Here is a 12325-nt window from a genome sequence, read left to right as displayed (position 1 = left end):
TGTAAAACCACCGAGGCCGTTAGAGTGCCAGGTCCTGTTAGTGTCACCTGGGGAGTCACTAGGCTTTGTCCTGGAACAGGGCAGGGGGCAGAACCTCACTGACGGTGAGCAGTGCTTCTGTCCTCGGGCTTTGCCCTGCAGTTTGGCCCCTCAGCTTTCTCTGTCTGCCATGCCTTTCCAAAGCGGGTTGCCTTTTCCCAGCCAAAAAGGCGTATATATCTCTCTCTACTTTTTTTCAGGATGTAGCCTTGGTTATTTATAGCCTCCGTCCTGAGAGGCGCATCCCAGCAGCGCGGTGCTGCAGATGCTCTGACAAGGGTCCTACTTCTGCAGCAGCCCCTTGCAAGCCCTGCAGAATTCCACCCAACTCCCCGCCATGGTGTGTGCTTTTGTGCCCCTGCAGCGTTCCACAAGGCCGGGCGGCAGGGGGAAGCAGTCAGGGTGCTGGAGCAGCTCACACACAATGCCGTGGTCGAGAGCAGATTTAATGACGCTGCCTATTATTACTGGATGCTGTCCATGCAGTGCCTCGATATAGCTCAAGGTAAGTAAACATCAGCAGGGCCGCTTGTTTTCCCGGCCCCACTCTGGCACCAAGATAAACACTGGAAGAGCTGGGAGGTTTTAATTAAAGCCCTGGGCTTTGCCCTGTGTTGCTAATTCAGAACATATCTTTTCCCTGCTACCTGGGAACCCGTAACTGGACCTGGCTGAGCCGTGGTTTCAAAACGTTGAACTAAATGAAAAGGTGAAAAAGAGATCACTTTACAATAACACACTCCAGATTCTCGCTCATCCCAGGCAGGAAGATAGTTTCGATGTGGCTTTCTTTCACAAGACTTCCCATGATGCACTGAGGGAGTTCTGGAAGCGGACGGGGCAGAGAGATGCCCTCCACTGGGCCGAGGCCAGCCTGCAGGAGTGGGAAAGACACTGGCATTGGAGCAGCTAGGCGACTCGTAACAAGTCGCGGTCCTTCCTCAGCTCTGCAGCCCCATCTGTAGCGTGGGGGTCATCCCGCCCTGCTTCCTTCATAAGGCTGCTGTGCGCCTCCCAGAACCATGGTTATAGTTTGAAAACTGTCAAGCTCTAGCGGAAGGTGGCATTTTTTGTTCTGGCCAGTGGTTTGTGATTTGATACGGAAGGACACAGAGGGAAGAGCCATGAGGTGAGCGTGAATGAACTTGACGTCTGTCCACCCTCCCTGCCAGGTGGCTCTGGCTTGTCTGGATGCCAGTGATTGCCCTCGTGCACAGCTGGCCCTCCCCCAGGGAATGACCCTGAGAGAAGTCCTGCCGTGTGCTCTGCCCCGCCGAGACGTTAGCTGCCTCGGGATAGCGCAGCTCCTGCGCAGAGCGCCCTTCCCATCTCCCTGGCTCAGGTGTGGTGTCGGGGGCGAACCCGCACAGTCTGACACGCCCTCTCCCTCCTGCCCTGCCCCCCTCCCGCTGCGCCCTGCAGACCCTGCCCAGAAGGACGTGATGCTCGGCAAGTTCCACCACTTCCAGCACTTGGCTGAGCTGTACCACGGCTACCACGCCATTCAGCGGTACATGGTAAGGTGGCCGGGAGATGAGTCCTGGCGGGGGCACCAGTCCCAGCTGAGCTGGGAGCCCTGGGTATGTCTTAACAGAGCAGCAGACCTCTGGATGGAGAATAAACCCAGGGCATGGTGACCTGCTGAGAAATCCTGGTCTCCTCCTGGGAGACAGTTTGGAACTTTGATTTTCCTTGATTGGTTACTTGTTTGAGGTGCAGCATGGGGGCTTCAGAATTAGCAAGCCAGAGCTGGAGTGGGCCTTTCTGGTTGCTTGCTTCAGGTTTGGATGACTCAGGCACACTCTGGATTAGCCACTCAAAGTCCTGTTTCTCTAAGTGATCAGTGGGGGACGTTGCCTGGGGCCCTCTCTTCTAGGTGGGTGAAGGTCTAGCTCTAACCAAAGGCCTGAGGTCTCTTCCTTGGCCCTGCCACTGACCTGCTATGTGACCTTGAGCAATTTACTTCCCCTCTCTGACCCTCAGTTTCCTTCTCTATAAAGAAGAGTGTTGGCTTGATCTCCAGAGACCCAAATAGTTCTTTTTAGTTACTCCTGGATCCTTCTGATTAAGCCATTTTAAACCTGCCTCCTGACAGTAGGAAACAGGTGACAGATTGTTATCAGCTTCCCTATTTTGTGTACCTGATCACTCAACAATGTGAGCTTATCCTGTGCTCATAAGCCAGAGGGTAATATCAATAGATGACCTTTATTGAGCACTTGCTACATACCAGGCAATGTGCTGAGGGCTTTATTGTGTCAGCCTTTCAACTATGCAGTGAGATAAGTGCTGTCATCCCCATCTTACAGATGAAGAAACTGAGGCGCTGGACAGAGAGATCCCACAGCTAGTAAGTAGCAGAGCCAGGACTTGAACCCAGGCAGGCTGACTTTGAGCCTGTGCTCTTAGCCTCCCACCCCGCTAATTTAGAGAAGGCAGACCCCTGGCCTCACGCCCCAGCTCCACTGTGTGACCTTGGGCAAGTCGTTTACTTTCCTCTGTGCTTCAGCTTCCTTTTCTGTAAAAGGAGGATAATAACAGTACCTACCTGATGGGGTTGTTGTGAGGATTCAGTGAGTTAATATTGGGAAGCACTTGGAAGAGTGACCCTGCACGAATGTCAGCTCTTCCCACTGCCCCGTGCGGAGGCCTCAAACCAGTTTTCCATCGGCCTACTCCCCGCAGGCTGAGCAGTCGCCTTTGGGTGTCTCAAAGGCCCTGCCTTCCACCCTTGGTGCCTCTTTCCCCTCATTTGTGCTGAGCTCCTGGCACATTCTCTGCCTCTGGGGGAAGTCTGGCAAGAATGACTCTTGTGGGGAGGGGAGGTTCCCTGCCTGGGCCATTAGCCCTGCATCTCACCTCTTCCCCGCACCAGGCCCAGTGGTCTCGAGGGACCTCATCTTCCCTACAGTCTTTTTGGGGCCCCTTATCTCTATCAGGTGCTTACCTGGAAAGAAGCCCTCCAGATTAAAGACCCCAAACTCAGGGTGGAAGTCAGGGCCCAGCCCGGTCTCAATTTGCCTGAGCCACCTTGGGACCCAGCTCCGTCTCTCCCTGCTCTTCATCACCCTTGGCCCCTGGAGGCAGGGGCCTGGGGGTCTCCTCTCTGGAACAGCTGAGCTCTGCCCCAGGCCCTGATGCAGCTGTGAGCTTGTGGCAGCTTCACACCCACTGCAGGGCCTGGCTCTTCATCCCAGCTCAGGCTTCTTCACTGGGCCCTTCCTTCATTCAACAAATGCCCGCTGTGTGACACGCCCTGTGCCAAGACCTCGGGCACAGTGCTGAAGGAGACGTTGTCCCTGCCCACCAGGAGCTCATAGCCTAGTAACAGGCGACTGCAGTGCAGTTCCCGTAAAGGAGACGCTTAGAGGACTTCCTCGAAGAGGTGGCCCCCAAGCCAAGAGGTGGGAGATAAGTAAGAATGGGACAGGTGAAGAGGAGGAGGAGGAAGGGCATTCCTGGCAGAGGTCACAGCGTGAGCAAAGCCTGGAGGTGGGTGTGGTGTTTTAGGGTTTGGCATCAGGGCCTGGCAGAGCAGCTCTGATTCAGAGCAGGCTGGAAAGGGAAGCATCAGACCTTTCCTGAGATAATGGCGTCCTTCCCAGAGGAGAGGTGCGAATCCCGAGGAACCCCCCCCCCGCCACACACACACACTCTCCTCTTTCTGGGACATTTCTTAGCTTCCACATCTAGTGTGGTATAACCAGAGGCAGGCTTCTCCCTGGCTCTCACCCAGAAAAGGATGCACTCTCAGGTTTTCTTGGGTTCTTGGCACTAACAGGGGCTATAGAAATTTAAGTGAGAACTAAAGAGAGAATGCTGGGTTCTGGACCAAAGAAGTGATGTAAAGTGAGTCCTCCCAAACTGAGACCAGTTAGGGCCTGAGTGCTGGTGGCTCAGTGATGACTGTGGCCTAGCAAGATCCTTCAGGAAATGTCAGTTTATTACCATTAAGTGCTCACTGGTGGCAGGGGCGGGGGTAGCTGGCCTGCTTTCATCTTGTCATCTAAAGCAGCACGCCAGATTCCTTCAAAACAGGGTTTTCTTCATCTTTTATAGACTCCTCCTGATAGAAAATTCCCTCTGCTAGACTGTTTTGAGCATCTGGCAGCCTCTGGGTGCAGAAGACCTGTTCATTCAACTCAACGTGTCTTGAGCGTCTGTCTCTCGGGGCCTGTGCCAGGCTCTGGGGGCAGAGGGATGCAGCCGGGAGCCTCAGCGCCTGGCACACCTGTGGGCATCGCACAGTCAGGCTGCTGCTGGACAGCAGAGAAGAGGCCTGCGATTTCATCCTACAAAGGGTTAAATGCCTCCCTTTAGAGACGTGCTTATACGGAGGTCATGTCTTAAATCGCATAAAGGTCTCCTCTTTTAGAGCTACTTGGAGACAGCTTGAGCTCAGGGAAATGGAATCATTACTGACCCCAGAGGCAGCTTGGGAGAAGGACATTGTTGGGCTTTGGGATCAGACCTGGGTTTGAATCCCAGCTCCACTCCTTTCTAGCTGGTGACTTGGGCAGCTCATCTCTTGAGGCCTCAGTTTTCTCGTCAGCGCAGTGAGGATGACAGTGCTTCCCTCACGGGGTTGGGTTGGAGACCACCCGAGGCCGTGGCTGCAGGCGCCCGGCACACAGTAGGTGCCCATTGGGTGTGTCTGCTGTTCTGTTGAAGTTGCTTGGAGTTACTGGTGTCTGCCTCTCGCCCGGCCCAGCAGCAGCTCGGCTGAGAAATTCAATCCTGTTTGCTTTCCTCACGGCAGGAGGAGCCGTTCAGTTTCCACCTTCCGGAAACGCTCTTCAACATCTCCAGGTTCCTGCTGCACAGCCTGACCAAGGACACTCCCCTGGGCATCTCTAAAGTGTATCCTTTCTCTCACCCCACCCTCTGTCCTGCCCCTCTTGTCTAATGGCCAGAGCACTTTGCTGGCAGAAGTTTCCCTCTCTCCAGCTGACTCGGGGAAGGGAGAGAGCTCGCCCTGCCGCTGCTGTTCGTCTGGACGAGAGGCTCAGCCAGGGAGACCGAGGGAGCGCCAAGGGAGGATTAGTTTTCAGGGCTCTCTGGGCTGGGCCCAGCAGCAGGCCTCTGGCCAACACACTGTCCAGGCCCTCCCGGAACCCACAGATGAGGGTGTGACTGAAACGAAGGAAACGCCAGGCCTTCGGGCTTGGAATCTTGGGCACTTCCCTGGGTGTGTGTGTGGCGGGGGGAGCGTTTATTCAGCCCAGGTGGACGGAGCACCTGCTGCATCCCCGGTGCCGGACCAGGCAGTAGCGACAAACTGCCATCAAATGGGGGAGGTGACAAGTGTCAGGGCCTGGTTCAGTGGGGCGTGTGCTGTGTCCGAGGGTGGAATGCAGCTAAGGCCGGGGCCAAGGTTGGCGAAGGCTGCCTAGAGGAGGTGACAGCCATCCTGTAGGCTGAGGTAACCAGGGAAGACGTGGAGTGGATGTTCCAGGAGAGCACCCAGCGCCTGGAAGGGCTTGGAGGGAACTGAGGTGGGGGAGGGAGGAGCTGAAGGCCCCCTGCGTGCGAGCCAGGCTGGAGGGGCAGCGGCCTGAGGGCCTCCCTGTGACTGGCCTCTCCTTCTCTGTCTGGTAAGGGCCACGGAGGGGCCATGAGCTGAGGAGGGGCCTGAGGGCCTGTGCTGCCAGAAACGACCAGGAAATGACCCCAAATCCTGAAGGTCCTCAAAGTGATAAAAGTCGTAATAAACCCATGTCCTCTTCTAAACACCACTATCTCTAAGCCCCTTCCCAGCCCCACCCAACCCTACCTTCTTTCCTTGAGTAAAAAACCCTCCCAGGAGAGGGTTCAGAGATGAGAACTAGCTTCTCTGAAGGGTTTCAGGCCCATCATTTACATTTCAGGGGAAGCTGCCGCAGACCAAGGGTCTCTCGGGACCTACACCCGGCCTTTGCTGCAAGTTCTGTTCAAGTCAGCAGAGTTTGACTGAACCCTTGCCCTGAGCTTCACCCTTGCTGTCCACTGGGGATGTGGAAACAGCTCCCGACACAGCCCCTGGCACAGCCCCTGACTCTGATCAGGCACGGTGGAGACACAGACAAGGAAATTCACCTCCACGTGACTGCTGGGGTGGGCGGGGCCCCGCTGGGGGTGTGGGGAACAGGAGCGTCGTGGAAGGAGAGTGGGGAGGGGCTTGGCCCTCGGGCCTCATTTAGCTGAGGCTTGTTAGGGAGAAGTGGGAAGGGGCATTCATAGGTGGGGGGAGGGGAGGGGAGGAAAGGCAGGCCAGGCCTGGGCACAGCCGGCCTCTGAGGTGACCTGAGATCGAGCACAAAGCCTAGGAGTTCCAAGGAGGGCCTTGGAGCAAGGGAGGCTGTGCTCAGAGCTCGCCATGGCCTTGGTGAAGTGCAGGCAGAGGAGTGTCTGCACCGGGGACCGGCCTCCAGGCGGTCTGGGACCAGGCTCCATTGGCGGGGCTGGAGCAGGGGGGCCCTTGGTGCCAGGCATCCTAGGGCCTGGCTGGCAGGCTAGGTGAGGCGGAGAGAGCCGTTTTGGCTTAGGCAGGGTACAGAATGAGCCATCAGCAGGCCCAGAAACCCCAAGCAAGTTTAAAATATTAATGGAAACTACGTTGTCTCTATCTCTGGAAAACTCTCTGGGCCTTGATATCCGAGAAATATACTTACATCCCACGAAGGAGCGAGGCAGTGCTCAGACTCCTTCCTGTGCTCTCCTGGCACCAGCACGAGCTGCGTTCCAGCACGGGGCTCGCTCCAGAGGTGGGCAGTGCCAGCTCTCGGGCCTGGAGTGGCCTCTACTGTCCTTAACGTCGTCATCGGCAGGAACACGCTCTTCACTCTAGCCAAACAGAGCAAAGCACTGGGTGCCTACAAGCTGGCCCGGCACGCCTATGACAAGCTGCAGGGCCTGCAGATCCCCGCCAGGTTCCAGAAGTCCATCGAGCTGGGCAGCCTGACCATCCGCTCCAAGCCCTTCCAGGACAGCGAGGTGAGGGCGCGGCCCCCTCGGGCAGGAGGCTTCTCCTGACACCTCCTGGTGCGACCTGGGTTCATTTGTAGATGGCTGCCGTGCTCCTGGGGCTTTGCACTCCCTCCCTCCCCGCCGCTGCCCAAGCCCTGGCTTGCCAACTCTCTCCCCTCTTCCCTCTCTGTCTCCTCTCTTCTTCACCGCAGCCCCCAGCCCCCTGAGCCCCACAGCCCTGCCCTCCCTTGCTTCCTAGCTCTCCCGAGGCTCCAGGTCTGCTCCACCCCGGTGCCCAGGTTGGCCCTGCCTTCACCTCATCCTAGGAGCCCCTCCCCTAGCCCACCCCTTCTGGAACCGGCTTGTCACTCGCCAGCAAATCTACTCCGAGTGTCTGCAGCTCAGTCAGTGCCCCAGCCCACCTTCCTCCAGCCCAACCAGTCGCTGTCTCTTTCACAGTCCCCTCCTTCAAGCTCAGAGCGGAGACTTGGCAACAGACAGATCTAGGTTCAAATCCCAGCTCCCCCATTTCCTCGGTTTCCAGCTCTATGAAATGGGGATGCGCCTAATAGCTTTCCCACGAGAGGCTGTGAGAAGTGAGCCAGCATGGGTAATGTGCTTAGCGCAGCCCATGGAGCACGGCGACTGGCTGGTAATAGCTTTCCCACGAGAGGCTGTGAGGAGAAGTGAGCCAGCATGGGTAATGTGCTTAGCGCAGTCCATGGAGCACGGCGACTGGCTGGTAAACAGGGGCCGTGGTGGTTGTCATTCCTGCCAGGAGAACCGCGCTGCTGAGCCCTTCCTGGGAAGGGGGTGTCCAGGGCCGCTGTGGTCCCTGTAGGCCCTTACGCTGCTTTGCCGCAGCTCAGAGCCTGTGCGCTGTGCCCTCTCCAGTGCCCCCTCCCCACCTACCCAGGTGGCCTTTCCTCTCAGCTGCCAGGCCCCAGGGAGCTGAAGCCAGGGGAGGAGACGGGGCTGGACCCCACCCCACCCCTGCTGGGCCCTCGGGCCATTGTGGTGCTGGCGTTTTGTAGGAGCTGGTGCCCTTGTGCTACCGCTGCTCCACCAACAACCCACTGCTAAACAACCTGGGCAATGTTTGCATCAATTGCCGCCAGCCCTTCGTCTTCTCAGCCTCTTCCTACGGTGAGTGCCGTGTGCGGTTGGGGCGGCCGGCATGTGGGTGGGGCACCTGTGTCCTCCTTTGGAAATCGGGGATCGTGAGACCCCCACCCCGCCTGACACACACAGTCACTCCGGGTTCCCAGAGGCAGGACCCCAGTGCTGCCCCCGACCTGAAGCACCCACCCCTTAGAGCCCGGTGTGTAGCGCTGCCTGATGAAAATGCCTGGGAAGAGGCGCCACAAGTCAGGCACTCCGTCTGTGAGGCTGACGTGGTTCTCAAGTCCCAGCTCCTTCCATGTTGATGAGGGTCAGAAGCCCCTTCCCAGTAGCTGGGCAGAGAGACGCGTCTCTTCTTCCCTCAGAGAGGAGTCCCTCCGGCTCCTAGGGGGACAGAGCAGGGGTAAAGGCCCCCTGTGCTCACCGTTGCGTACACATGCATGCCTGCACGCACACACACGTACACGCACACATGCCTGCTTCCCCCAGATGTGTGGCAGGCGGCAATGCCGCACCTGCCAGCTTTCAGAGAGGCCTGTGCCGGGCGGGGAAGGGGCTCTGGGACCTTTCCACCCCCACGCGCTGCCTGGTGAGGGCATTCCAGCCCCAGCCCCTCCCCTTCCCTGTGCCTGTGCCTGCAGAGGTGCTGCACCTGGTTGAATTCTCCCTGGAGGAGGGGATCACTGACGAAGAAGCCGTCTCCCTAATTGACCTGGAGGCACCGAGACACAAGCGTGAGGATAAATGGCAAGAGATCGCGACCAACAGTATCCTGGGTGCCGGCCAGACCCTGTGTGTGTCGGCTGGGCGTCGGCCTGGGAGCACGCCAGGAGGCAGGGGCCTTGGGGGGTAAGGCCAGGGCAGGGCAGGGCAGGCCACCCTGTGTGATGGCGAGGACCATGTGGGAGCAGGCACAGGGCCAGAAATGGGCAGAGCGCTGGCCAGGGTGCAGCAGTGCAGGAGGGGACAGCACGTGCCCACAGGCCAGAAGTGGCACGTGGAAGTGGAGATGCCACCTTGGCCTTCCCCCCAGGAGGGCCTCCCACCCACCCCTGGCTCCTGAAAGGCGCTGCCCTGCTTCTGGCTGTGTGGGGCTGATGAGCAGCCAACGCGGCATGTGACGCCTGTATCGGTGGCCCAGCTCTTCTGGTCAGGTCACTTTTACGGACAAGGGACAGAAACACAACTTGGACAGGCCAAGCAACAAAAAGGTGTAGAGAAACCTAGCATGGACGGGTGCTCAGCCTCACCCAGATGCTCACTCAGCGCTGACGGGAGCCTGCCTCCTGTCCTCTGGGGCCTGCTGTCCTCTGGTAGCTTCATTCTTAGGCCGCACCTGCCCTGTCCCCACCAGCAGTACCCAGCCTGCATCCCATCAGCCCTGCGACACCCGGCGCTTCTCCCAGCGTGTCAGCATAAACCCCGGGGCACGCCCTCCCTGGAACAACTTGGGCCACAGGCCACACGTCAGGTGTCCCTGTGGCCAGGACCGCAGTCATGGTCCCAGCCGAGCCGTGGCGTGCACACGGTGGGCCTTTGTGAGCACGGAGCAGCTGGGTGGGCAGGTCTCGGCAGGCTAGGAGCCGGTGTTTCTATAAGCTTTCAGACGAGGCCGATGCTGCTGGTCTGTGGACCACGTTTGGGGAAGCAGGATTGAGGAACACCCAGGCAGTTGTTTACTGAAGGACGGAGGCGGGAACCGTGTCTGCATGCACGCCCGCCCTCTGCACACTCACGTCAGATGCTTAGGCTGGGTCGGAGCTGCTGTGCGGGGCCACGTCCCGCACCTGACTCGGCACCAGCAGCCTCCCTTCCCCCGGGGGGCCCTTCCTCATCGGAGCCCCAGCCAGCCTGGCAGACGGGCGGCTCCCTGGGATCCGCAGGCGCTCTCTCCGCCTTCTCCCTGAAACAGGATCTGCGAGGCCACCTCAGGTGCCTGCAGACCACCCGGCAGCTGCTGAGTGTTTCTCCAGGAGCTGGTGGGTTTGCCGGCCGTGGTTTCCAGCCAGGCCCATCGTTGCCGCTCCCACACCAGCAGACCCACAGGCCTCCGCTCACACGGCGCTTCTCGCCGGTCTCCGTGAGCCGTGCCTGGTCTGAGGGGGCAGCAGAGGCCCGTCAGAGCCCCTTGTCTCCTCCTTCCCCACCTGTGCTCTGGGTGTGGCCCCGGCCTCGTGTGACCGCGGCGTCACCCCGGCCCGCATTCCCTCCGTCCCTCCATCTGGAAAGCCACTCCACAGACCTTGCCACGCTTCCCCACGGCTGGTAGGGAGGGCGCCACGCAAGGCCTGGAGGGAGCTCCCGTGGGTCTCAACGCATCGGGTGGAGGGTGGGGCCTGTCCCTCGGCCTCAGGTCCCGTCCTTGACCAGCTCCTGCAGCTTCCCAGACTCTGAAGCTGGACGAGACCCTGGACTCCATGGGAGACGATGACCCCTTCACAGCCAAGCTGAGCTTCGAGGTGAGGGCACCCCTCTGAGTGACGGGCTGCTGAGGCCCATGAGGCCTGCTGGGAGGGCGGTCTTGGGTCCCTTTCCTGCGCACACTCCCCGTCGAGGCCACTCGGGGGAGAGGAGGTGCCTTCACAGAGGTGGCCTGGCCAGGTTCTACTGAGGGACCCGGTGGGGGAAGTGTCTGGGGTCCTCTGGGATCATAACCCACGTAAACATGTCCCCGTGGCTGAGTGAGGGCCCTGGTGCCCCTGTCCCTGCCTGCCCTACAGCAAGGTGGCTTGGAGTTTGTGCCCGTGGTGGTGAACCGCTCGGTGCTGCGCTCCATGAGCCGGCGGGATGTGCTCATCAAGCGCTGGCCCCCGCCCCTGCGGTGGCAGTACTTCCGCTCCCTCCTGCCCGACGCGTCCATCACCATGTGCCCCTCCTGCTTCCAGGTACCTTGCCTGCTGCCTGCAGCTCACGTGTGGTTCCCAGTTTCTTGTCTCCACTGCTTTTCCGTTTCCCAGATGTCCCCTTAGGGAGGCCAGGCAGCTGGGAGGAGCACAGGTGTCCCTCAGCGGCCAAGGCCAAGGCCAGGGCTCCGAGTTGGGAGAAAGACTCGGCCATCCTTAGGCCCTCCCCACTGTCACGTGCATTCCATGGGCTGTCTGGAGTGGACTTGCCCCTGACCCTGTGCTCTCTGTACCTGCCCTTAAACCAGGAGGGCTGGGCAAATGTGATGCACCTTTGAACTTCATTTAGAAAAAAAGGGGCCTCAGACCTTCTCCCCCTCCCTCCCAGTCCTCAGACAAAGGTGGCCTGGATGTGGTGTTTCTAGTCCCGACTCACTGCCAAGCCACCTGCCCTTGGAAGGTCGGTGGTCCCCACCAAGCTTGGGGCTGCTGAGCGCCCAGAGCTGCAGCCTGGGGTCCCGGCCGTCTCTCCTCAGATGTTCCACTCAGAGGACTACGAGCTGCTGGTGCTTCAGCACACCTGCTGCCCCTACTGCCGGAGGCGCATCGATGACCCCAGCCCCTGACCGGCAGCCTCGGGACCACCTGCCCCCTCCCGGCCGCCCTGCAGGCAGCTGGGCTATCGAAGGAAGAGTTAAACTGTCAGAATGTGTCTTCTGCCCAGATCAAGTTTGAACTCTAGGGAGGGGCCTTGTGTAACCACGGAATTCCTATTTATGGCATTTCATGCCTTGTAAATACTGCCAGGAGAGGGAGAAGAGAATGTACATATATTTTCTAAGAAAAAAAAATCTGTTACTTTCAGAACGGCTCTGAGTTGTTCACGGCAGCCTGCTGGAGTCCACAGATCTGTCAGACCATTAACATGTACACTTTGCGAACAGATTGCCTCAATAATTACAAATAAAAGGGCTTCTTATTTTCATCATCCGTGCCTGCATTTTCACAAATCTTCGTGTTGTCTGCAACTTAATTTCCTTATGCAAAAGTGCACCTGTTTCTAATTTGATCTGAGAGGAAATTACATTTGTGTGCTCTTAAAATTTAATCTAATCGAAATGGCAATATGGGAATGGTAGGGGAACGGGTTTTTAAAAATATTTATTTATTTATTTTGGTTTTAATGGGGCTCCATCTCAACGAGAAAATAAGATACCTGGCTCTAAAGAAGGTGGCAAAGAGGGCTGCTGAGGAGTCGACCCTCTACTTCCCAGCTGGGGCCAGGCCCCCCTCCTCCCCACCATCCCCTAGCCCCCCAAGCTGACCTGAGGCTTTCCCCTTCCTTCAGCTCCTGGAGCGCGCGGGTTTCGTTTGAG

The 12325-nt window shown here is 58.5% G+C and overlaps 1 protein-coding gene across 6 annotated transcripts in view; it reads left to right on the top strand.

The window, feature by feature from the left end:
- IFT122 (intraflagellar transport 122) overlaps nucleotides 1-11935 on the top strand; it is a gene marked incomplete at its 5' end in the record, with an annotated part of 70647 nt that extends 58712 nt beyond the window's left edge. For all 6 annotated transcript variants that reach the window (XM_079713434.1, XM_079713433.1, XM_079713432.1 and 3 more), the window contains 9 exons: nucleotides 404-544; nucleotides 1462-1556; nucleotides 4799-4899; nucleotides 6846-7011; nucleotides 8019-8130; nucleotides 8748-8873; nucleotides 10486-10565; nucleotides 10827-10991; nucleotides 11486-11935. In XM_079713434.1, coding sequence (XP_079569560.1) covers nucleotides 404-544; nucleotides 1462-1556; nucleotides 4799-4899; nucleotides 6846-7011; nucleotides 8019-8130; nucleotides 8748-8873; nucleotides 10486-10565; nucleotides 10827-10991; nucleotides 11486-11575 — 1076 coding nt within the window. In that variant the 3' untranslated portion in view covers nucleotides 11576-11935. The remainder of the gene's footprint in view (nucleotides 1-403; nucleotides 545-1461; nucleotides 1557-4798; nucleotides 4900-6845; nucleotides 7012-8018; nucleotides 8131-8747; nucleotides 8874-10485; nucleotides 10566-10826; nucleotides 10992-11485) is intronic.
- Nucleotides 11936-12325: the final 390 nt, after the last annotated feature.

This window comes from Hyperoodon ampullatus (assembly GCF_949752795.1).
Source record: "Hyperoodon ampullatus genome assembly, chromosome: 10".
Taxonomy (NCBI): Eukaryota; Metazoa; Chordata; class Mammalia; order Artiodactyla; family Ziphiidae; genus Hyperoodon; species Hyperoodon ampullatus.
The sequence above is the reverse complement of the archived record's forward strand: the minus strand, read 5'-3'. Positions and strand labels throughout refer to the sequence as shown.